We start from the raw sequence: 22699 nt of genomic DNA on the forward strand, positions 1-22699 counted from the left end.
CCAGCGCCGGAGGTGATATATGCCGAAGCATGGGGGCAGCAGGGGCGGAGGAGCCATTTGCTCCTAACTTTTGGGGCAGATGCCCCCATGCTTCGGCATATATAAATGGTGCATGTATGCCCATCATTATTAGTGGGTGGATGAAGGGAGGTATTCTAATGGTGGGCATACCCTCTTTTTCGTTCAGCCCACAGGCTGCATGGGAAAAAAAAAAAAAAAATTACAATATATGCCCAACAAGGACCAGCAACGTACTGGTATTTTGCTGGACTTTGAGTCGTTATACCTGAATGATGCCTGCAGGTTTAGGTATCATCTTGGTATCATTCTTTTCAGCAAGCGGTCGGCTTTCATGTAAAAGCAATCCTGGCAGCCAATTAGCCTCTAGACTGCTTTTACAAGTAGTGGGAGGGAATGCCACCCCCTCCCACCGTCTTCCATGTTTTCTCTGGCTCTCCTGTCTCAACAGGGAACCTGAGAATGCAGCCGGTGATTCGGCCAGCTGACCATAGAGCTGATCAGAGACCAGAGTGGCTCCAATCATCTCTATGGCCTAAGAAACCGGATGCTAGGAGCATTTCATGACTTAGATTTCGCCGGATGTAAACAGCGCCATTGGGAAAGCTAGGGTCTAATAAACCCCATTTTTTTCAAAAAAAAAAAAAAAAAAAAAAAAAAAAAAAAAAAAAAAAAAAAGGAACAGTTTAAAAATAAGATAAAAAAAGCAAAAAAAATAAAATGAAAAGCACCCCTGTCCCCCGCTGCTCTCGTGCAAAGGCTAACACAAGCGTTGGTCTGGCGTCAAATGTTAACAGCAATTGCACCATGCATGTGAGGTATCACTGCGAAGGTCAGATTGAGGGCAGTAATTTTAGCAGTAGACCTCTGTAAATCTAAAGTGGTAACCTGTAAAAGCTTTTAAAAAATGTATGTAGTTTGTCGCCACTGCACGTTTGTGCGCAATTTTAAAGCATGTCATGTTTGGTATCCATGTACTCGGCCTAAGATCATCTTTTTTTTATGTTATCAAACATTTGGGCAATATAGTGTGTTTTAGTGCATTAAAATGTTAAAAAGTGTGTTTTTTCCCCAAAAAATGCATTTGAAAAAAATTGCTGCGCAAATACTGTGTGAAACAAAAAAAATGAAAAACCCACCATTTTAATCTGTAGTGCCTTTGCTTTAAAAAAAAATATATAATGTTTGGGAGTTCAAAGTAATTTTCTTGCAAAAAAAATTCTCATGTAAACAAATAGTGTCAGAAAGGGCTTTGTCTTCAAGTGGTTAGAAGAGTGGGTGATGTGTGACATAAGCTTCTAAATGTTGTGCATAAAATGCCAGGACAGTTCAAACCCCCCCCAAATGACCCCATTTTGGAAAGTAGATACCCCAAGCTATTTGCTGAGAGGCATGTCGAGTCCATAGAATATTTTATATTGTGACATAAGTTGCGGGAAAAAGACAATTTTTTTTTTTGCACAAAGTTGTCACTAAATGATATATTGCTCAAACATGCCATGGGAATATGTGAAATTACACCCCAAAATACATTCTGTTGCTTCTCCTGAGTACGGGGATACCACATGTGTGAGACTTTTTGGGAGCCTAGCCGCATACGGGACCCCAAAATCCAAGCACTGCCTTCAGGGTTTCTAAGTGTAAATTTTTGATTTCACTCCTCACTGCCTATCAGTTTCGGAGGCCATGGAATGCCCAGATGGCACAACCCCCCCCCCCCAAATGACCCCATTTTGGAAAGTAGACACCCCAAGCTATTTGCTGAGAGGTATGGTGAATATTTTGTATACCTCGCTTTTTGTCAAAGTTTTGAACATTGAAAAATAAAAAAATTTCTCTTTATTTTGCAGCTCTCATTTGTTTTTGAAAATGCTCACCATGCCTCTCAGCAAATAGCTTGGGGTGTCTACTTTCCAAAATGGGGTCAAACTGTTCTGGCATTTTATGGCCTTCAAAACTGATGGGTAGTGAGGAGTGTAATCAAAAATTTACGCCCTTAGAAATCCTGAAGGGGGTGCTTGGTTTTCAGGGCCCTGTACGCGGCTAGGCTCCCAAAAAGTCCCACACATGTGGTATCCCCATACTCAGGAGAAGCAGCTAAATGTATTTTGGGGTGCAATTCCACATATGCCCATGGCTTGTGTGAGCAATATATCATTTAGTGACAACTTTTTGTAATTATTTTTTGTCATTATTCAATCACTTGGGACAAAAAAAAAATTATCAATGGGCTCAACATCCCTCTCAGCAATTTCCTTGGGGTGTCTACTTTCCAAAATGGGGTCATGGGGGGGGGTGGTTTGTACTGCCCTGCTATTTTAGCACCTCAAGAAATGATAGGTAGTCAAAGTAAAAGCTGTGTAAATTCCAGAAAATGTACCCTAGTTTGTAGACACTATAACTTTTGCGCAAACCAATAAATATACGCTTATTGACTTTTTTTTACCAAAAGACATGTGGCTGATTCATTTTGGACTAAATGTATGACTAAAATTGAGTTTATTGGATTTTCTTTATAACAAAAAGTAGAAAACATAGTTTTTTCAAAATTTTCGATCTTTTCCCATTTATTGCACAAAAAATAAAAAAACCGCAGAGGTGAGCAAATACCATCACAAGAAAGCTCTATTTGTGGGAACAAAAGGACGCAAATTTCGTTTGGGTACAGCATTGTACGACCGCGCAATTAGCAGTTAAAGCGACGCAGTGCCAAATTGTAAAAAGTGCTCTGGTCAGGAAGGGGGTAAATCCTTCCAGGGTTGAAGTGGTTACATTTTAATATGGACCGTAAATAAAAAAATATTTTTAAATAATTGTTTCATTTTATGGCGTGGCTCTTTAAAAGTCCCACGGGCATTTCTTTTTGCTTTAAGAAATTTTTTGTTTCAGGGACTGAATTCTGCCTACATCTGAGCCATCATTATCTATGTGGCAAAATATCCACCATGCTCTGCTCTGGAGTGTGTACCACACGTTCAAGTGTATGGGCTGCCCTATGCCTGATGAGTGGAAATACTTTAAATTGCCCCCATAAAAAAAATGCATGCGGTAACTCAAGATATGTAAATGGGGCCTGACAGCTGAGTGTCTCCGTTCACTCTATCTTATGTACTTGTATATAGATGGTTATACTATGCAATCTGATTGTACAATCTCTGTACACATTAATTTTGTATCAAATCAGGCAGGCCCTTGCACTACATAGTAGATCTAAAGTAGATTGTACAGTGTATGGCCTCCCTAAAGGAAGAAGTAGGGAAGTTGGTGGAAATAAAACAAGAGGTAGTAGAGTAATGAGGAAGGTGTGGTCCAGACAGGTAAACACACCCTATTGTGATGCAGTAAGGCAGTGCTTGAAGGGATATGAAACTTTCTGGAATATCACATGATCTACAGGAAGTGATGGAATCAGAAAGTACTTTGTTTAATTTTGAGCAGAGGTGAACATATTGAGATGACTTGATGGCTTAAAAGACATTACACAAGGCTTCTATTTAACGACTTAGCAACCGGCCCATAGCTGAATAGGGCGGTTGCTTAACCCCTGGAGGGCATACAGTGACGTCCTCCCAGAATCCCGCTCTTGTGCGCCCCCGAGAACATCCGTGACCGCCGGGCCCAGAGGACCCGGCGCATGACGGATCGCGGCAGTTTACCATGTGATCGCTCCGTCAAATGACAGCGCGATCACATGTAAACAAACCGGCGTCATGTCACGATTCCGGTTCCTCTCTCTCCCCTCTGTGTACCGATCAGTACAGAGGGGGAGGGATCAGATGGCAGCAGTGCCCACAGCGCTGCTCTGACAAATGCAGTCACATCCAGCCATCCATCCCTCCATGCTCAGCAATACCCTGCCATACTCTGTGATACCCAGCCATACTCGGCCTCAGTATGGCCAGGCTGTGGAAGTCTCACACATGTGATATTGCTGTACTCAGGAGGATTAGGAGAATCTATTTTGGGGTATCATTTTTGGTATGTACATGCCATGTGTTAGAAATACTGTATAAATGGACAACTTTGTGTAAAAAAAATAAATAAATAAGTTAACCACTTCCCGCCCGCCGGCCATCATAATACATCCTTGACTTTATGCGGGGATATCTGAATGATGCCTGCATCAGGCATCATTCAGATCTTAGCTTTTTCAGCCGGCGATTCCCAACACCATAATGCCCCATACACACGGTCGGACTTTGTGTAGACATTCCGACAACAAAATCCTAGGATTTTTTCCGACGGATGTTGGCTCAAACTTGTCTTGCATACACACGGTCACATAAAGTTGTCAGAAAATCCGATCGTTCTGAACACAGTGATGTAAAACACGTACGTTGGGACTATAAACGGGGCAGTAGCCAATAGCTTTCTTCTCTTTATTTATTCCGAGCATGCGTGGCACTTTGTCCGTCGGATTTGTGTACACACGATCGGAATTTTTGACAACGGATTTTGTTGTCGGAAAATTTTATAGCCTGCTCTCAAACTTTGTGTGTCGGAAAATCCGATGGAAAATGTGTGATGGAGCCCACACACGGTTGGAATTTCCGACAACAAGGTCCTATCACACATTTTCCGTCGGAAAATCCGACCGTGTGTACAGGGCATTAGAATGGTCATAGCAGCTGTTCCACTTCTTGATCGTTCTCCGTGCATGTTGGGCCTCTGTATGATGTGGCCACGCTGTATGATGGGCCTCTGTATGATGTGGCCACGCTGTGTAAAAGTCTCACACATGTTAGTTATAGCAGAATGTGTTTTGGGGTGTAATTTGTGGTATGCATATGCTGTGTGTGAGAAATAACCTGCTAATATGACAATAAGGAAAAAATAAAAAAAAAAAAAAAAACATCTTGATTTTGCGAATTGTGGGAAAAAAAAAAAAAAAAAAAAAAAAAACACAACTTCAAAAAACTCATCATGCATCTTTCTAAATACCTTGGAATGTCTTATTTCCAAAAAGGGGTCATTTGGGGGGTATTTGTACTTTTCTGGCATGTTAGGGTCTCAATAAATTAGATAGGCCGTCAGTACTTCAGGTGTGATCAATTTTCAGATATTGGCACCATAGCTTTTACAAAGACCAAATATACACAGATTTGGGTTATTTTTACCAAAGATATGTAGCAGTATAAATTTTGGCCAAAATATATGAAGAAAAATTACTAAATTGCAAAATTGTATAACAGACGAAGAATACTTTTTTTTTTTTTTTTAACAGAATTTTCGGTCTTTTTTCTTTTATAGCGCAAAAAAAAAAACCCAGCGGTGATTAAATACCACCAAAAGAAAGCTCCATTTGTGTGAAAAAAAGGACAAAAATTTTATAGGTACAGTGTTGCATGACTGAGTACTTGCGATTCAAAATGTGAGAGAACTGAAAGCTGAAAATTGGTCTGGTTAAGGGGGTTTAAGTGCCCAGTGGTCAAGTGGTTAATATGAAAAGGTGAAAACCAAAAAGATTTGACTTTAAATATGTATTTTAAAATACAAAATTGTAACAATAGTAACATGGTAAAAAAAAAAAAAAAAAAAAAATTGTAAATGTGGTTACGTGACTTAAGTTGTACTTTTTTTTTCAGAAATTGGACAGACCTGTGGTGCACCACCAGTAGTGCAATTTGGAGACATCACAGAAATAAAACAAAAGACCTATCAATCGGGCTCTTCTGTAATATATAAGTGTGCAAATTATTATAAGCTTGAAGGAAAACAGGTCATTACATGTAGAGACGGAGAATGGGAAAAGGAGCCAGTCTGTCGAGGTATGGTGATTTTAGTATTTATGGAAATTTTCTTTGGTTTTTTAAGATGGGTGCAGGTAATATATTTTATATATATATATATATATATATATATATATATATATATATATATATATATATATATATATATATATATATATATATATATATTAGTCTAGTAATAATTTAAGTCTAAAGTCGCTCAATATATGATAACCTACATACCAAAAATTTTGTATGTAAATGCTAAAGTTTTGGTAAGCAATAGTTCACAGAACAGTACATTTTCAGCTGCCTTGCATACCAAAATGATTTGTTTTTTAAGAAATACCCTGACTATATATTTTTTTATAAAATGAAAAAAACAAAAAACAAAAATGCATCTCTACTTTGTATAATGTATTTAGTATATTTAACCAAATTCCAAATATTGTCACAATTTTTTTTCTCCATTTATCCCGAGTGCAGGGAATCTAGATATGTTTTTAGTTTTTGATACATAAGTCTGCACTGTAAGGTCCAAAACAAGGGCATATTTTTTTAAGATATTAGGCATTATACTTATCTGCTCTGTGCAATGGTTTTGCACAGAGCAGCCCCAACCCTTTTCTTTTTGGGCGATCCTGGCTCCTCCCCCTTGCCAAGTGCCCCCAATAGCAAGCCTCTTGCTATGGGGGCACTCGAGCAGGCTCACTCCTGTGCAGCGCTGTGTGTCGATTCACACAGAGTGTGGCTCTGCCCCCACTCTTTTCATTGGCTGTGATTGACAGCAACAGGAGCCAATGGCTTCCACTGCTGTGTGAGCCAAGTAGGAGAGAGAGTCTCTGGAGAGCTGCTGCTCTCACGCACATTGGTGGATCAAGAGGTTATAGCCCATCAATTCAGAGTTAAAGAAAACGACAGTTCTTAAAAAAAAAAAAAAAAAATTCTGCTTCTAGCATGAGCATGAATGAATATGTAATATACATTTATACATGTACACTTCTCACTGTCTATGGGTGTGTACACATGTGGGGAGTGATGGGGTTTTATTATTTTCTTACATTTTAATGTTTTTTACACATTTTTACACCTTCTTTTCTTTGCTGCTAGTAGATCATTTGACAGTTTGCTTGTACACCTGAGTACTTAGAAGTGAACCCTTCTGGGTTCATTCTCAATGGAAATCAATGAATGGATGTTTCCTCATCTCCTTTACTGACTTGGCGAACCTGAGGAGCAAAGGCGCAACCTCACAGCCATGTGTAAAAGTAATTGGATGTACAGTCACATTAGATAACTTTAAGGGCCAGTTCACACCAAAGAAACGCAGTCCAGATGCGTTCCAGAAGCTTTTCTGCATGTGCATTTTTGATGCATTCCAGTGCGTTTTTTGGTGAAGTCCAGTTCATTTTTCCTCCTCATTTTTCTTCATCTTAAGTAAACACGTGTGTTCCAGTGCGTTTTTGGTCCGTTCGTTAGTTTTTGATGTGTTTTACAGCGTTACAGTACAGTGCAGGAAAAATGCAGCATGTTCTACTTTTTTTCTGAAACTGTAAGCACTAGTGTAAACTATGCCATTGGAAACTATATAACCTACTTTTCATGAGTTTTTGATGCAGAAATAAAATGCACTGCACTACATGTGGTGTGAACTGGCTGTCAGTTATCTGGCATGCTCAGATAAGGGCCTGATATGTATTCTGGGGGGCCCCTTACACCATTTTTTGTTTATTTCATTATGGTGTGGGGTTTCCCTCAAAATCTATACCAGGCCTAAAAGGCTTTAAGCGCTCTCTTGCCAGTTAGCTAGGGTTTTTACCCACTTCAGCCCCGAAGGATTTGGCTGCTCAATGACCAGAGTACTTTTTGCGATTTGACACAGTGTCGATTTAACTGACAATTGCGCGGTCGTGCAACGTTGTACCCAAACAAAAATGAAGTCCTTTTTTCTGGTGGTATTTGATCACTTCTGCAGTTTTTATTTTTTGCGCTATAAACAAAATAAGAGCGAAAATTTGGAAAAAAAAAAAGCAATATTTTTTACTTTTTGCTATAATAAATATCCCCCAAAAATATATAAAAAAAACTATTTTTGTCCTCAGTTTAGGCCGATATGTATTCTTCTACACTATTTTAGGACCATTGTCATTTATACAGCGATCGGTGCTATAAAAATGCATTGATTACTGTGTAAATGACACTGGCAGTGAAGGGGTTAACCACTAGGAGGCGGTGAAGGGGTTAAGTGTGTCCTAGGGAGTGATTCTAACTGAGGGGGCCTGGGCTTCAACACACAGGACAGCGATCACTGCTCTCGATGACAGAGCTGCGATCACCGTCCTGTCGCTAGGCAGAACTGGGAAATGCTTTGTTTACAAAAGCATCTCCCCGTTCTACCTCTCCGTGACACGATCGTGGGCACCAGGCAAACATGAAGTCCGTGGGATCCGCGGTCACGATCACAGAGATCGCGACGGACGCATGCGCCGCCCGCAACACTGCTTCTTAAAGGGAACCTACCTTTAAGCCCTTTTGCCCACCCATGCCATTCTGCCGACGTACATCAATAGTCTAACAAATAATTCTGCGCTGCCTAAACAAACAAAAGGGAGCAGCTAACACAGCAAATGTGGTTTATGCACTAAAAATACAAGATAAAAAGTGTAGCGCTAATAAATACATGTATAAACATATATGTAAAAAAAAAAAAAACATCAAGATAAACCCAGTGAATGAAAATCAGCATTTAAACAAAGTCCAAGTGAATAAATCAATAATTAATAAGGTGAAAGTCCCATAGGTAACCATGTGAAAATCTTGACAGATGCAAACTTGAAATGAAGAGATACCACCAACAATATGGAGGCTTACCATAACGTTTGAACCCAAAAGAACCTACATTCAATGGGTCAAACGAGCTTGTGTGGTGGAAACCACCACTACCAGTATGGAATCCTCTGGAAGCTGTACCAAGAACCCACGGCTGTCCATAGACTGGTGTATCTCATAAAGGGGATGAGATAGATAGATTAGAGATATTAGATAGATTTTTTTTTTAATATACCTATACAAGGCACATGACAGGGCTGTCGTGCTGCACACTATTTGAAGACAATGTTTTAATGTACATAACTTCCCCTCATAGCACTAACACCCTTTAGATTAGTGTGCTAGGTGTACATAGCTGTAGTGTAGGTAAATTAGCCTGGCTGAGAGCCAGGCTGGGTTGAATCTGGGTCAGGGATGAGTGACTCAGGGAGGCTGGATGACTCATCAAGCAGCACCTCTGGTTACCCCCACTTACTGGAACCTTGGAGGTTTCCAGAAGAATGGGTGGGAGGTTAGGAGGAGCTGCTTGGAGTATTGAGGAGGGCCCCAGCTAATCCCCAGCAAGTGGGCTGTCAGGGGTCAGGCACCTCTTAAATACCTTTGGGTCATGCCAGCAGGGGCAGTCGGTGGAAGATGGAGCACTGAGGAGGCTGTCGATGGCCCTTAAGGGTGCCCCCTAGTCTGGGGTGGTGACCTCGGGCCTGGGCCTCGGGTGCTGAAGAGACCCTCTACAAAACAGGAGGATATCCTTCCTGGAAGCACGGGAGCAATCGTGAGGACAGCAGGAACAGGTAAGCAAGTTCAGGTCTCATCCAGAAATCAGAAGAAGAGGAGGTCAGCCAGGTGGGCTGGCGAGTATACAGTCTGGGAGGACTGTGGGAAGTAGCCAGCAGGGCTAGTGAGAGGCAGCTGCAGTCAGACGGCTGGCAGTGCCTGAATAGGTGGTGCTGGGATCAGTAGCCACAAGAATGTAAGCTGGACACTGAACTTTGCTACACAACCAAAGGGTCCTGCGGTCCCTGCCTATAAAGGCTTTTGCTTCAAAATCTGATTGTTTGGAGGAGCGCATGCACGGAAGTCTCCAAGATGGCTGCTTAAGCCAGGAGCTCCGCGCTGCCATGGCCATACGCCACACCTAGCGGGGGACACAGGGTGCCAGGACCCACCACACCTGCACCATCCAATGGCGGAAAGCTCCGGGAACGGATACATATTAGCGGCCTCAGCCCGGAGAGACTTGGGGCTGCAATTCAACATCGCAGCTGATTGGGCCAAATCCAAGATGGTGGGCGCCACACAGCCACACACTCCAGGCACAGAGGAGCTATCCAGAATCAGGCAAACCCTGGCTCCAGCTACCCTAATCTTTACCCCGTGGACACACGTGAGTAACCACCAGACCATGGCCCCCTCCCCGGCCTCCACAGAATCCCTCATTGAACACCATGGAGGATCTCCTGGTCTCCCCTCTGGGCCCCCCCTTTCCAATCAACACATGTGACTTCTCCATCTGACCTGTCCCCCAACTCCATCCTCACAGATCCTGACCTTTTCTTCATTAAATTTTCAGACCTGCTGGACAGGGGACTAGCACAAACTGCAGCCAAAATCACTGGCGATATCCGGGAGGACTTTCAGAACCTGGGATCCAGGATGGAAGCTATAAAAAATAAGCTGGACATAACCGTCTCTAAAACTAAACAGAACTCTGACCATATTCAGGTTCTCCAAGACCAACTGGACACGTCCTTATCCAGGATTGACGACCTGGAAAATAGATCCAGGAGACCGAATTTCCGAATCAGAGGCCTCCCGGAATCAATCACTGACACCATGTCTGTCGTGCAAGATTTCATCAAACAAATGATTCCCAACATCCCTCCACACAAATTGGAGATGGAGGGCCCAAGGTCCTGTGAGCCCGGTCTAAGAAAAGATGGCTCCCCCAGAGACAGTGGTGAAACACCATTTTTTGCCATCAAGGAGGAAGTGATGAAGCTGTGTCGCTTGGATATCAAGTACAGATGGGCTTTCCCCATTGCTTTAAAGTTCAACTTCAAAGGCAAAACGCATTTCTTCCACAGCCTCCAAGACGGTGAACGTCTCCTCCTAGAGCCGAGACTCATCTCGCAAGAAGCGGAAATGGACTTTGCTAATTCCAGCCCTGGATCTGCCAAGCATTCCTCTCCAACAAGCCCCTTGACAACTGTCTGCAACACGCCTAAGTCTAAACCTAAATGCTCCAAGGATGCTAGGCCCCCTCTTGTCCCAGGCCCTAAACCCTGACAATGTCAATTTTTTCCCCAAGACTAGGTCACAGGGCGGGTAGCCCTCAGTTCCCCATTTTACTACTACCTAATTCCCAGCTTATCTCAGGTTTTTTGTTTTTGACATTTCTCGGGCTAGAACTTTGTTGCCTGAACACTTCATTTTTGTCACTTTGTTTGGGTCAACCTGTTGATCCACTCTGTACTGCGATTGTGAATTTCTGGGGCGTCTCCCCAGGGGGAGTTCGGATCCTTCCTCCATAGGGGGAGGAGACAAGCCCCCCAGAACCACGTGCCTAGGCCTAAAAAAGGTCCCCCATACATAGTAATCTTTTGCAGTTATTTCAGTGCGCCGAGGCAGTTTTGTCATGAATCCCCCTACCCCATGGATTTAGTTTCATCTTCTCCCTGGGTTAGGTGTCCACCCCTCCTGGAGGGAGTGGACATTTTTGGTTTCCCAGGCAGCAGGACCAGCTATGCCTGCTGTCTTCTCAGGCTTCCCGGAGGCCTGAGTACCTTACCCTATCTTATCCTTTTCTTCCTTGTTACCTCTCTATCTTTTTCAGCCAACCCCCAGACCCTGTGCAGAACACCCATCTTCCAGGAGGTTACAGCTTCTGAGCACGCAAGCCACCAGGACCAGTCCCACAGATCCCCACAGGAAAGTGACGGTGAATTGGGTATAGGTCTGCCCCTCCAGCTCCATGAGGAATAAGGCAACACAAGCCTCTCCCTTGAGAGTAGCAACTTAAACTTCCCCACCAAACGCAGAAAGGTCCCTGACTACATGAGATCCCATAAAATAGACGTTCTCTTCCTACAAGAAATGCATTTTCCAATCGGTACAAACCATCCTTTATCCACGCTCAGTTCCCCCTTTTTTCTATCTAATGCAGAGGATAAAACCAGAGGGGTGGCTATTCTCATCTCAAGGAGCTGTAGATTCTCTTTGAGATTAACAGAGACCCTGAGGGCAGATTCCTCCCGATTATAGGGACCATAGACGGTCACCTCTACTCCTTTGTGTCCTACTACGTCCCTAATTCCGGCCAACCTGAATTATTCCACACACTTTTAAGACCTTAGGCCCCCAGTTAGAAGGTTCTATAATCTTCGGGAGACTCTAATATGGCCTTCGACCAAGGCCTAGACACATCTAAACCTCCCCACGCTCAAATTATTCACCCAACCAGGAGCAGTTCCAAGATTGCCAAAATGATCTTTCAGCTGGCCCTCACTGATATCTGGAGAGAATTGAACCCCACAAAAGACTGCACGCACTACTCCCATTCACACCAATCCTACGCCAGGATTTACCACCTTGTCTCCAACGCTTTAATTCCTTCAGTGATTAGAGCGCACATTACAGATACGGTCTGGTCAGACCACTCCATGGTCATTATTACTATTCGTAACCGACCCCCCCAACCTACATTTCCCCACTGGAGACTTAATGAAGCCATCCTAAATGAACCCCATCAGAAAAAGTGAGATAGAACACTTTGCCCTCAATGATGTTAAAGGTGCTTCAGTGCAAACTTTATGGGTGGCACATAAAGCCACCATAGGGGGCAAGATCATACAAATTGCTACCCAACTGAAAAGAGCAAAATGCAGACATCGAAAAATTGGAGAAAAACTTCTCTCCGAGTAGATCACTACAAAGACCCATCTCAAGTCCCCACCTCCCTTCTAGACGCAGCCCATCTGTAACTGAACTTAGCACTGACAGCCAATGCAGAGAAAAGCATTAGATTGATGGTAATATCTTGCCCCACTCAAAGAGACAAGACAGGTTCCCTTCTGACTTCCAGGCTTACTCCTCGTGCCCACACTTACTCCTTCCCTAAACTTAAGATTGCAGGTAGACCCGAGGATGAACCCCTTGAGCATTATGCAGGCCTTTTAAAAGTTCTTTGAGAACCTATACAGCAAACAAACAAAGTCCTTTGGATCTATGTAGCTTTCTTGAAAATCTCCCAATCCCCACTTTGGAGGCAGAACATAGAGACAGACTCAAAGCCCCCTTCTCTACAGAGGAGGTGTTAGAGGCGATTAAAAATACAAAGAAAAACTCGGGACAGACGGGTTTAATTCCCTACTACAAAGTCTTTGCGACCACGGTAGCGCCCTACATGGCTAAATTTAAACGCCAAAACCAAAGGCAACCCTTTTGACACACAGTTAAACTCTGCGTTTATAATGGTCATCCCAAAACCAGATAAAGACCTGGGTGAGGTGAGCAATTACAGGCCAATATCCCTGATCAATAATGATTTAAAGATCATGACTAAAGTCATGGCCGATTGACTTGAGAATTAGTATAGATACTCCTCTAGAATATGTGGAGTATGTTGTGTGACGGGGGGGCGTGACCGGATGCTGAGGTGAGAGATCGTGGCGTGGTCGGACCTAGCCCCCACTCCTATGCCTGACGCGGTAGTATAGTGTAGAGAGGGAGGTGCCGAAAACGCCCGGACCTTGATGCCGCTGTATGTGTAGCTGTATGAGGAGAGCCGGTCATAGTGTCTGAGCGGTGAATGGTTGGAGTGAATGTGTGGGTATGCGGGTGCACAAGGAGGGAAGAGAAGCGGGAAGGTTTGATAGGAGAGGTTTTGCGCAAGTTCAGGTAGGAGAAATAAATTGATTTGAAGGGGGAAGGTTAATATATCATTGTCACAAGAGTAGGTGGTTTAGGTTAGAGGGTGTCCTGAGAGGTATAAGGGTACAGGGACTGAAGAATGATGAGCATTAACAAATCCCCAGACCTAGGTGGTTGTAACAAACCCCCAGATTTAACAAAACAAGTTAAAATATGCTCATGGAATGTGCGGGGGGGTAAAAGATAGCTCTAAAAGACAGGCAATTTTTTCTATGGCTAATAAAGGGAGAGTCAAAATACTCTGTCTGCAGGAGACACACCTGGTGAAGGATACACTTAGGGCCCTGGATCATAAGAATTACCAGGTGCAGTATCATTCCACCTACTCCTCTTATTCAAGAGGTGTGAGTATACTGATAAGCTCGGGTTTGGTTTTTTCCTGTAGCCAGAATAAGGTGGATGAAAATGGATGGTATATTTTTCCCTTTTGTTTAATCAAAAATAGAAAATGTGTACTAGCTAATGTCTATATCCCTCCATTTAGCATGGAAATATTGGATGATTTAACTAGATTTATGGCGGATTTCCCAGGGACGCCGGTTATAGTGGTTGGAGATTTTAATATGACTATGAATAACGGTATAGATAGGTTCCCACCAAAAATTATCATCAGCAATGGAGCCCCCAAGAGTCCTCTCCTACAATATTGTGACGAGATTGGGCTGGTGGATATCTGGAGGAGGCATCCTGGGGTGAGACAGTATTCATGCCACCCTTTCTAGAATCGACCTTGTGCTGGGCAATGGGGAAGCATTGAATATAGTGGAGGAGATAGTCTATGAGCCAAGAGGGATTTCGGACCACTCACCAGTGGTAATTGGTATAAAAAGGTGGGGAAGTGGTATAGGAGGTGACTGAAAAGTAAACCCCTTTTAGCTCGAGATTGTCGAGGACACAGGGACCATTATGGATGGGTTGGCGGAATTCATAAGGGTAAATCTAGGAACGGCCCCATTAGGGATTGTATGGGCTTCCCTGAAGGCTTTTCTGCGGGGATTCAAAAAATCTCCTATGCCAAAAAAACAATCACAAGTTAAAGAGTTAAAGGCAAAAGAGAGGGTAAGAAGTGCGGAAATGCAGTACGTGGAGACACCAACACTAACTAGTTATGAAACCTGGGTGGAGAGGCAAGACAATTATAGGAGAGTGATCCTAGAGAAGATGGAAAAGAAAAAATTTCAGAGACTGAATTTTTTTGGAGTAGGTGAGCAAGTTGGGAAAACTGATTATTAAAGGCAAATGGTTCCTCAACCACTATACCGGCAATCGAAGGGAGGGAGGGAATAATTAAAAAAGCTACCCCAGAAATATTAGAAGAGTTTAGAAAGTATTTTAAAAATGTATATAGTACGGTGCAAACAAATGTGGAAGGGGAAATGTGGGATTTTTTTGAGAAACTGAAAATAACCCCCTTATCAAAAGAAGACAGGGAAATGTTAGATGCCCCATTGACACAAAGAGTTGCAAAGAGTGGTAGCAGACACAGCGAACCAAAAAGCACGGGGCCCTGATGGGTTACCCATAGAAATATTAAAAAAATAAATAAAATAAAAAAAATGGGGAAGTTCTACTTCCTATACTTTTGGAGGTGTTTAACAGAGCTATGGAGGACAGGAAATTACCCATATCCATGACAGAAGCCATTATAATTGTCTTTCTGAAAGGGGAAAAATCCGCTTGATGTGACCTCATATAGGCCTATAATCGCTGTTATGTTCGGATGTGAAGATCCTGGCAAAAGCTTTGGCAACAAGGCCGAATAAAATAATTTCTAAAGTAATACACTCAGACCAAACTGGGTTTATCCCGGATAGATCGACAAGTACGAACATAAGACGAGTTTATTTAAATATGCAACTACCAATAGAGAACAGTGGTAAGAGCCGTCCTCTCATTAGATGCAGCTAAAGCAATTGATTGTCTGGAGTGGTATTATATGTGGAAGGTACTAGCCGAATTTCAATTTGGCCCTCACTTTGTCCACTGGCTGAGTCTATTATACGATAGCCCAAGGGCCAAGGTTAGAGTCAATGGTGAGTGTTCAGAGTAGTTTCAATTGAGAAGGGGAATGAGACAGGGGTGTCCTTTTTCGCCCCTGCTCTTTCCCCTGGCAATGGAGCCATTGGCTATTGCTTTGAGGTCTGCCCAAGGGATGCAGGGTTTTAAAAGATGGAGGGGGGAGGAGAAAGTTGCTATGTATGCGGACGACATTTTGCTGTTTTTTGAAGACAGCTATGGGTACAGTTGAGGAATTTGGTTGTTTCTCTGGGCTAACACTTGAGAAAAATCTGTAATTTTGCCAATAGACCCTCACAGAGCCACTCCCACATCAAATATCCCAAATTAAAGTAGTAAGTCAAATGAAATATCTGATTATTATAACAAGAGATCCAGGGCAGTATATAACTGGAAACCTGGTTCCACTTATGAAAAAAATTAAACAAATGTCGGGTGTGGGGCAGATTGCCTCTCGGTCGCTGCAATTTAATTAAGATGGTTTGGTTGCCACAAATTTTATACACATTACATAACTCTCCAGTGTGGATTCCTAAGCATTGGTTTAAAAAAAAAAAAAAAAAAAAAAAAAAAAAAAGACAGCATGTTCAGAGAGTTAATTTGGAAAAGCGGGGTGGCAAGGATTGGCTTCCAGACGCTGCGGCGGCCGGGAGAGAGGGGTGGTATGGGAGTGCCGGACCAAGGATGCTACTTCCTAGCATCCCAAATGCAATATGTGGGAGGCAGCAATAGGCCAGGGGACAGGGTAGCAGGGTGTAATGTGCTATTGAATGACACTAGCCATGATACAATAGTAGAGGCGATGGAGGCAGACGCCTTTGGCACCAAGTGTCCTACCACTCAGATGATAGTCAAAAGCTGGGTACATGTCAAGAAAATACTGGGTTATACTGGCTTCTTGGAGTTCTCCCCATTATGGGATAATATTAATTTAAATGAACTTAAAAAAAAAATGGGGATTATTGAAGAATGGGACAGTCAGGGTATTCATTGTTTGGCGCAACTATACAAAAGACTGGGAGACTAAAATCATTCCAGGAGTTAGTGGAAGAATATGCGATTTCTAAATCGATCATTTTACAGGTACCTGCAAATTAGGCATGCCTTAGAGGCACAATTTAGCGGGAAGGAACCAGAGTGGTGTGAAATGGCCTCTGAGGAAGCTGGTTAATGCCAACTCTACAAAAAAAAAAAAAAACTAACCTCTGATATATATGGAAGTTTGATTAGGTTTGGAAAGAAGCCTGATGCGAAATACCAAAGATGTGGAGAGGGGGGGGGGGGTTGGGGGGGGATTTTGTACATATGTTCTGGCAATGCCCCAAGCTGTATAGATATTGGAGGGGTATTGTGGATAAAATAAACTCAGTGTTTGGGACATCGCTGGGCATGGAGGTTAGGACGTGTTTAATGGGCTTGATGGAGGAAAAGGGGGTTTTAAGGGACACAGACCGCAATTAGATGTTTGTTTCAGGGCAAAAAACTTATTGCACGGAAATGGCAGAGAAAAGATCCCGACGGTAGCGGAATGGGTGAATGAAGTAAGGGAGGCGATTAGTAGAGAGAAATTTATAAGAGGGGCAATTACAAAAAAATTTGAAAAAAATATGGAAATTATGGTTTAATTTGGACAAGGTCAGAATGGAAAAGGAGTAGGATAATAGTGGAAGTGGGGGGATGTAGGGTGGGTGTGTGTGGAAGGGGGAGGGGTGCATAGTGAGAGAAGAGGTGGGGGGGGGGCCAAGGGTAGGGGAATGGGGGATTAAATTAAAAAAAAAAAAAAAAAAAAAAAGTCATGGCCGATCGCCTTGCTTCCATTATAGGAGCATACATTCATAAAGATCAAGTGGGGTTTATCCCAGGAACACAGGGCCAAATTAGGAGAGCAGAAGACATTGTCTCCCTCCTACAATCAGGTTGGGATGGCGGTTCTAAACAGGCCAGTATGTTGCTGTCCTTGGATGTATAAGAGGCATTCAATTCTGTCTTTTGGCCTTACCCGTTTGTCCTCATGGACCACTGGGGATTTGGCCCTCAGTTTACAGGCCTTCTCAGGGCATTATATTCTATGCCTGAAGCTAGGATTCGCCTGCAGGGCCTCTACTCAGATCACATAAAAATAGCTAAAAGGCACTCGCTGAGGCTGCCCATTATCTCCATTAATCTTTGCCAATGCAATAGAATCCCTTGCAATTGCCATTCGCACAAACCCAAACATAACGGGGGTCAATTGTGGCTTCAACACACATAAATGTGGTCTCTTTGCAGATGACCTTCTCTTCATCACCTAGCTACATGGAAATTGATCCTCTTACGGGACTTTTGAGGGAACACCTACTCACAGGTCATAAATAGTGTGGGAGATAACAAAAGTTGTATGATAAAGTGTTTATTAGTAGTATAGATCTTTAAATGGATCTGTGGTACATGGGGAAAATGTGCAGCATACGTGATACATACAAGAGAAAAGCAATACAAAATGCAAAGGATAATTCACAATCATAGAACTCCAAAACACATGGAACACATATGCGGGTAGTACCCGATGCGTTTCGAGATACTCTTCCTCAGGGGTATCAGATTGGAATCAGCGAGCAAGGGTATGTCTATAAATTGAAAAAACAATTATGAACCAATTGTAAGGATGTTATCATCAATGATATATATGGACATAAATGTATCAAGAAGGTAATGATTAAAATATGAGTATACAAAATATATATGAACAAACACAACGGTTACTAACCATATAGTATTGCTTGGAGGGCATGTGTCAAATGCTGCATACATATTAAAAAGGGGGAATGTCCGGGGGGGGGGGGGGGGTGACGTAACACCACTGGAGGTATAGGTATGTCCTGCTCCACAACCCGCAAGGCCAAAGTGCCACCCCAGGCACGGCCATCAGGGAAGAATTCCCCAACAGAGGGCATCAAGAAAGGCCACCGGTGAGTGGAAAGATCCTGGAAGAGGCTCCAGTCTGTAGGGAGCAAAGGTGAAGGAGAGGGTGGGGTAATGAAGAGGCAAGGGAGGGTATGCAAGCATACATGTGGACATGTAATGCATGAGTGTAAATGGGACCACAGGTGTGTGGTAGCCCACTGAGGAATAATAGGCATAGACATAGTTAGCATACCTGGGTGGGTCCGTTGGTGGTTTATTGGCGGGAGGCTGGGGGGGGCGGCCTTAAGGCAGACGACATCTAGGCCTGGGTCTTGTATGGTTAGGTGTAGTACTCCAGCTGGATGACCCCCAAAGTAAGGGGGTCCCTGTTGTTGCAGGCAGGGGAGTGGTATAGTGCCAGCCCAAGGATGTTGCAAGGCACTGAGGACAAGGGTGCCAGGCCAGGAGAAACTTGCAGAGTTCAGTCTAACAAGAGGTAAGGAAGGGGACAGTGAGCCAGGTATAGCCCCAGAGTAACGTGAGTCCAGTATAAGGTGGTCTTACCTCGATAGGGTCCCAGGTGCAGGCTGAGTGTGGTGCGAATCAGCGTTCTAGGGTGAAGGACGCCGTGGGAGGGTAAAATAAACAGCCTCTTCATATAGTAAGGCCACGCGCCGCGATTGGTCATGGGCGCAGCCAATGGGTGGAGAGGTGGACGCCCCCTGAGCCTGGGGCACGCGCACCGGCCCCATAAGACACCGCCGCCAGAGTGCATGTAAGCCTCCAGGTGCGGTGACGTGTATCCCCCGGCGGCGCAATGACATACGTCGCACGGGGGCGGAGCCGAGACCCGCAAGGGGGAAAAAGGGGGGCACAGATAATGTGTTTAGGTTTAGAGGGGGGTCTCATCTGGTTCCCATTCAGAGCCCCCAGATGCGAAACCCTCCAGGAATGGTCTAAAGGATATGCACGTGTTTAGCCCTGGGGGTTGGGTGGCTCTGAGTCTAAAGATCCACCTCTGTTCTAATTGTAAAAGTATTTTGTTGGTATCTCCTCCACGTATACCGGTATCCTCAGTCACCTCCCTTCCTGTCATATGCAATCTCTTAGAAGAATTTTCCAAGGTCTCAGGACTGTGGGTTAACTACGCCAAATCACAAGCACTCAATGTCTCTCTCCAGCTATCATTGGTGGCCCAACTGAAGGAATCCTTTAAAATTTGAATGGAGCAAATCTACCATTAGGTACCCAAGGATAAACCTTACTCCCGAGTTTGAACAATTGTATTCTAAATTATACCCCCCCCCCCCCCCCCCCCATGTACCAGAAGCTCGAAACAGACCTTAAAGCCTGGGCCCAATACCAAATTTCTTGGTTGGGCAAAATTAACTCCATAAAAATGACTCTCCTGAGACTCTTACATCTTTTTCGCTCTCTCCCAATTCCAATCAGGAAGGACCACTTGAGCTCGTTCCAAAGCAAAATCATTACATTTGTCTGGGGTAAGTCGGGACACCGATTCTCGCGACACACGCTTTTCAGACTAAGGACTAGAGGTGGACTGGGTCTCTCAAACCTGATCTGGTATTACCAGGCCGCAAGACTTGCCCAGCTTCCCACAGTATACTCTCAATGGCTACCCAGTCCGGTTTGGCCATCTTAGAGACAGGCGATTCCCTCTCACACCCTAGATTTTCTTCTATGGTGCCCACCCGCAGATTGCCCTCCCATTCTTTCCCTCTTCCTGTCCCATGCTATATAGCCCTTTGGGATAAGCTCAAGAGGTCTTCATCTCTGGTATCAGATAGCACAACCTTGGCTCATATATTCCACAATCTGGAATTTAGCCCAGGAATGGAAATTAGGGCCTTCATGTGGTGGCTAGATAAGGGGATGTACCAGATCGGACATGTTTTCACCTCTGCTGGCCCTCTCGCTCGCCTGTGTTAATAAACTGTATCTAACTGACTCGGAACGGTTCAGGTTCCGGCAAATATCTCATTGCCTTCACTATATTTGGTCAATGAAACCTAACCCCTCTCCGTTCTCACCCTACGAACAATGGTGTGGTCAAGTCATGGAGCAGAGGGGAGGTATTTCCATAATTTACTTGTAACTTGCTCAAACCATTTCAAAACCCCCTTACATGCTAGCTTGGGAAGCTGACCTTCAGGAACAATGGGATCTGGACACGTGGCACAGGGCCTTCACAAAATCCTATAAGGGTATCCTCAACACCTCCCTAATGGAAGCCAGTCTGAAAGTCATCACTAAATGGTACTTGACTCCATCAAAACTCTCCACTATCTTCCCTTCGGTGTCCTCCCTTTGTTTGAGGGTGTCAGATGAAGGGAACCATGTTGTTACACGTATGGTGGGACTGTCCCAAAATCTTCCAAAAAATTTCCAAGATAACAGGGTTTTCGATTCCCAGGTCTCCAGCAACAGCCCTGCTGAACTTCCTTATCCCCAAGATTCCGAAAATACTCAAAAAATGTATCTTTATCCTCCTAGGCACCAAACTCTCCATAGCCAAAGCTTGGAAGCTCCCCAAGGTCTCCATTCAGACAGCCAAACAGAAGATCTCCTGGATCATGTCACAAGAGAAATTGGTGAGCTCTCTTATTGGACACCTCCCACTAGTTCAAGGAGACTTGGGAACCTGGGCCAACTATGTAGGAATCCACAAATCCCTTAGTTTCTCCCAATCCTAAGTGTTATCAACAGTGCTCTGGTGGCTGAGCCTCTTTCCTTACCTTTTTCCTTCCTTCCTCTATTTCGGACCTGGTCTTCTTTCCTTCCTATCCTCTCTACTAGATCTTTTTCCCCGTACTTCAGTTCTGCTCTTGATACACAATGATATTACTTTCTCCACGAGACGCCTCCATCACTATGTTCCTCAAATCCTATAGCAGACTGGGGCATAGGACAATCTCTTGTTTCATATTGTTTGTTTTGTTTGAGCCATTTTCTAGAGGATCTTCAGGGGGTGGAACCGAGAGGAGGAGACCCTGCCATTCCCCTCCTGCACAGCTAGCTCCCTCTCGGGGTGCAGTTGGTGGACGGGTCTTGGTCACCCCCTTGGTCCCCTCCGTCTTAAGTTAACGCTATGTTACACATGTCGGCTCCTTAACTCTTTAGTCACTAACCTATTGCTCCAGTTAAAGTCTGTCAGTCTCTTTGGATGTTATCTTGATGTTTATGTCATCGCTTCTTAGTGTATTGTTACTTGTATGAAAATCAATAAAAATCTTTGAATGTAAAATCTGACTGTTTCTTTTTTGTTGGAATAACTATCAGTGTGCCAGCTGGGATATTTACAAGCAAGTGTGCTGGAGGAGCAGAGGAGTGTATATAGACTATGTATAGGCAAGTTGTCCTAAATCAAGTGGGCATCCCATAATACGCCTTTTTTCAGCAAATATACGGACAACAGCAAGTGTTTGACATGTTCTATCCCTTTTTCATTAATGTGCTTTTTATTATAGTATGTGTTCCAATTGCTGTAACACTCGAGTGCATTACATGCTTCATATGACAAGGCACAGAGCAAGATATATTGTATTCCCATAAATATTTTATATCAAGAATCGTGGACTATCAGACATATTTGTTCTTGATAATTCTTTACAGTATGCACAAACATAATTTAAATGTGTTCTTTAAGTTATTCTGTGTGTAAAAAATTTTTTTACTTGCTTTCAGTACCTTGTACAGTAAAAGAAACCGACATGCAACAAAACAATATACAACTTAAATATAAACCGGAAGAAGAAAAAAACGTAAAAGTATACCTTGAACATCTTGATTCGGCATCATTTGAATGCAAATCTGGATATCAGATATTTGATGAAAAACTTTTGAGAATTCAGTGCTTGGATGGTGTGCTAAAATACCCAAGATGCCTACGGGAAGGTTAACCCCCAAAATTTGCAATCAATGTTACTCACATGTACACTCTTTCCACCTACAATATTGCTGTTAAATTTATGTAAACTGTTTAATAAACAAGTAAAAAAAATAAATGCATAAATACTTAACCTACACATTTGCCAGTATGTTAATTTGCTATACTGCTATACAATTTGGTACTTCAGTGGTTTAAAGAGGAAGTAAACCCTGATGGGTTTTACTTCCTTTGTTTCCCTGCAAAGGTAAAGCATAATGCATAGTAGCCCGTTATGTGTCACTTACCTGACACAGAAGCCTGCGATGTCCCCGCTGGCTGGAAGCGTCCATCTTCGCCCCTCTTCCTTCCGGGGCAGTGAACTCCAGCTCTGACTGGCCGGAGTCGC

At 43.4% G+C, this 22699-nt stretch overlaps 1 protein-coding gene across 5 annotated transcripts in view; it reads left to right on the forward strand.

The window, feature by feature from the left end:
• The window catches only part of LOC141103386 (coagulation factor XIII B chain-like), a 1015098-nt gene extending 992650 nt beyond the window's left edge, over positions 1-22448 (forward strand). For all 5 annotated transcript variants that reach the window (XM_073592904.1, XM_073592906.1, XM_073592905.1 and 2 more), the window contains 2 exons: positions 5604-5786; positions 22110-22448. In XM_073592904.1, the coding sequence (XP_073449005.1) occupies positions 5604-5786; positions 22110-22324 (398 nt within the window). In that variant the 3' untranslated portion in view covers positions 22325-22448. The remainder of the gene's footprint in view (positions 1-5603; positions 5787-22109) is intronic.
• Positions 22449-22699: the final 251 nt, after the last annotated feature.

Source organism: Aquarana catesbeiana, linkage group LG07, assembly GCF_042186555.1.
Source record: "Aquarana catesbeiana isolate 2022-GZ linkage group LG07, ASM4218655v1, whole genome shotgun sequence".
Classification (NCBI taxonomy): Eukaryota; Metazoa; Chordata; class Amphibia; order Anura; family Ranidae; genus Aquarana; species Aquarana catesbeiana.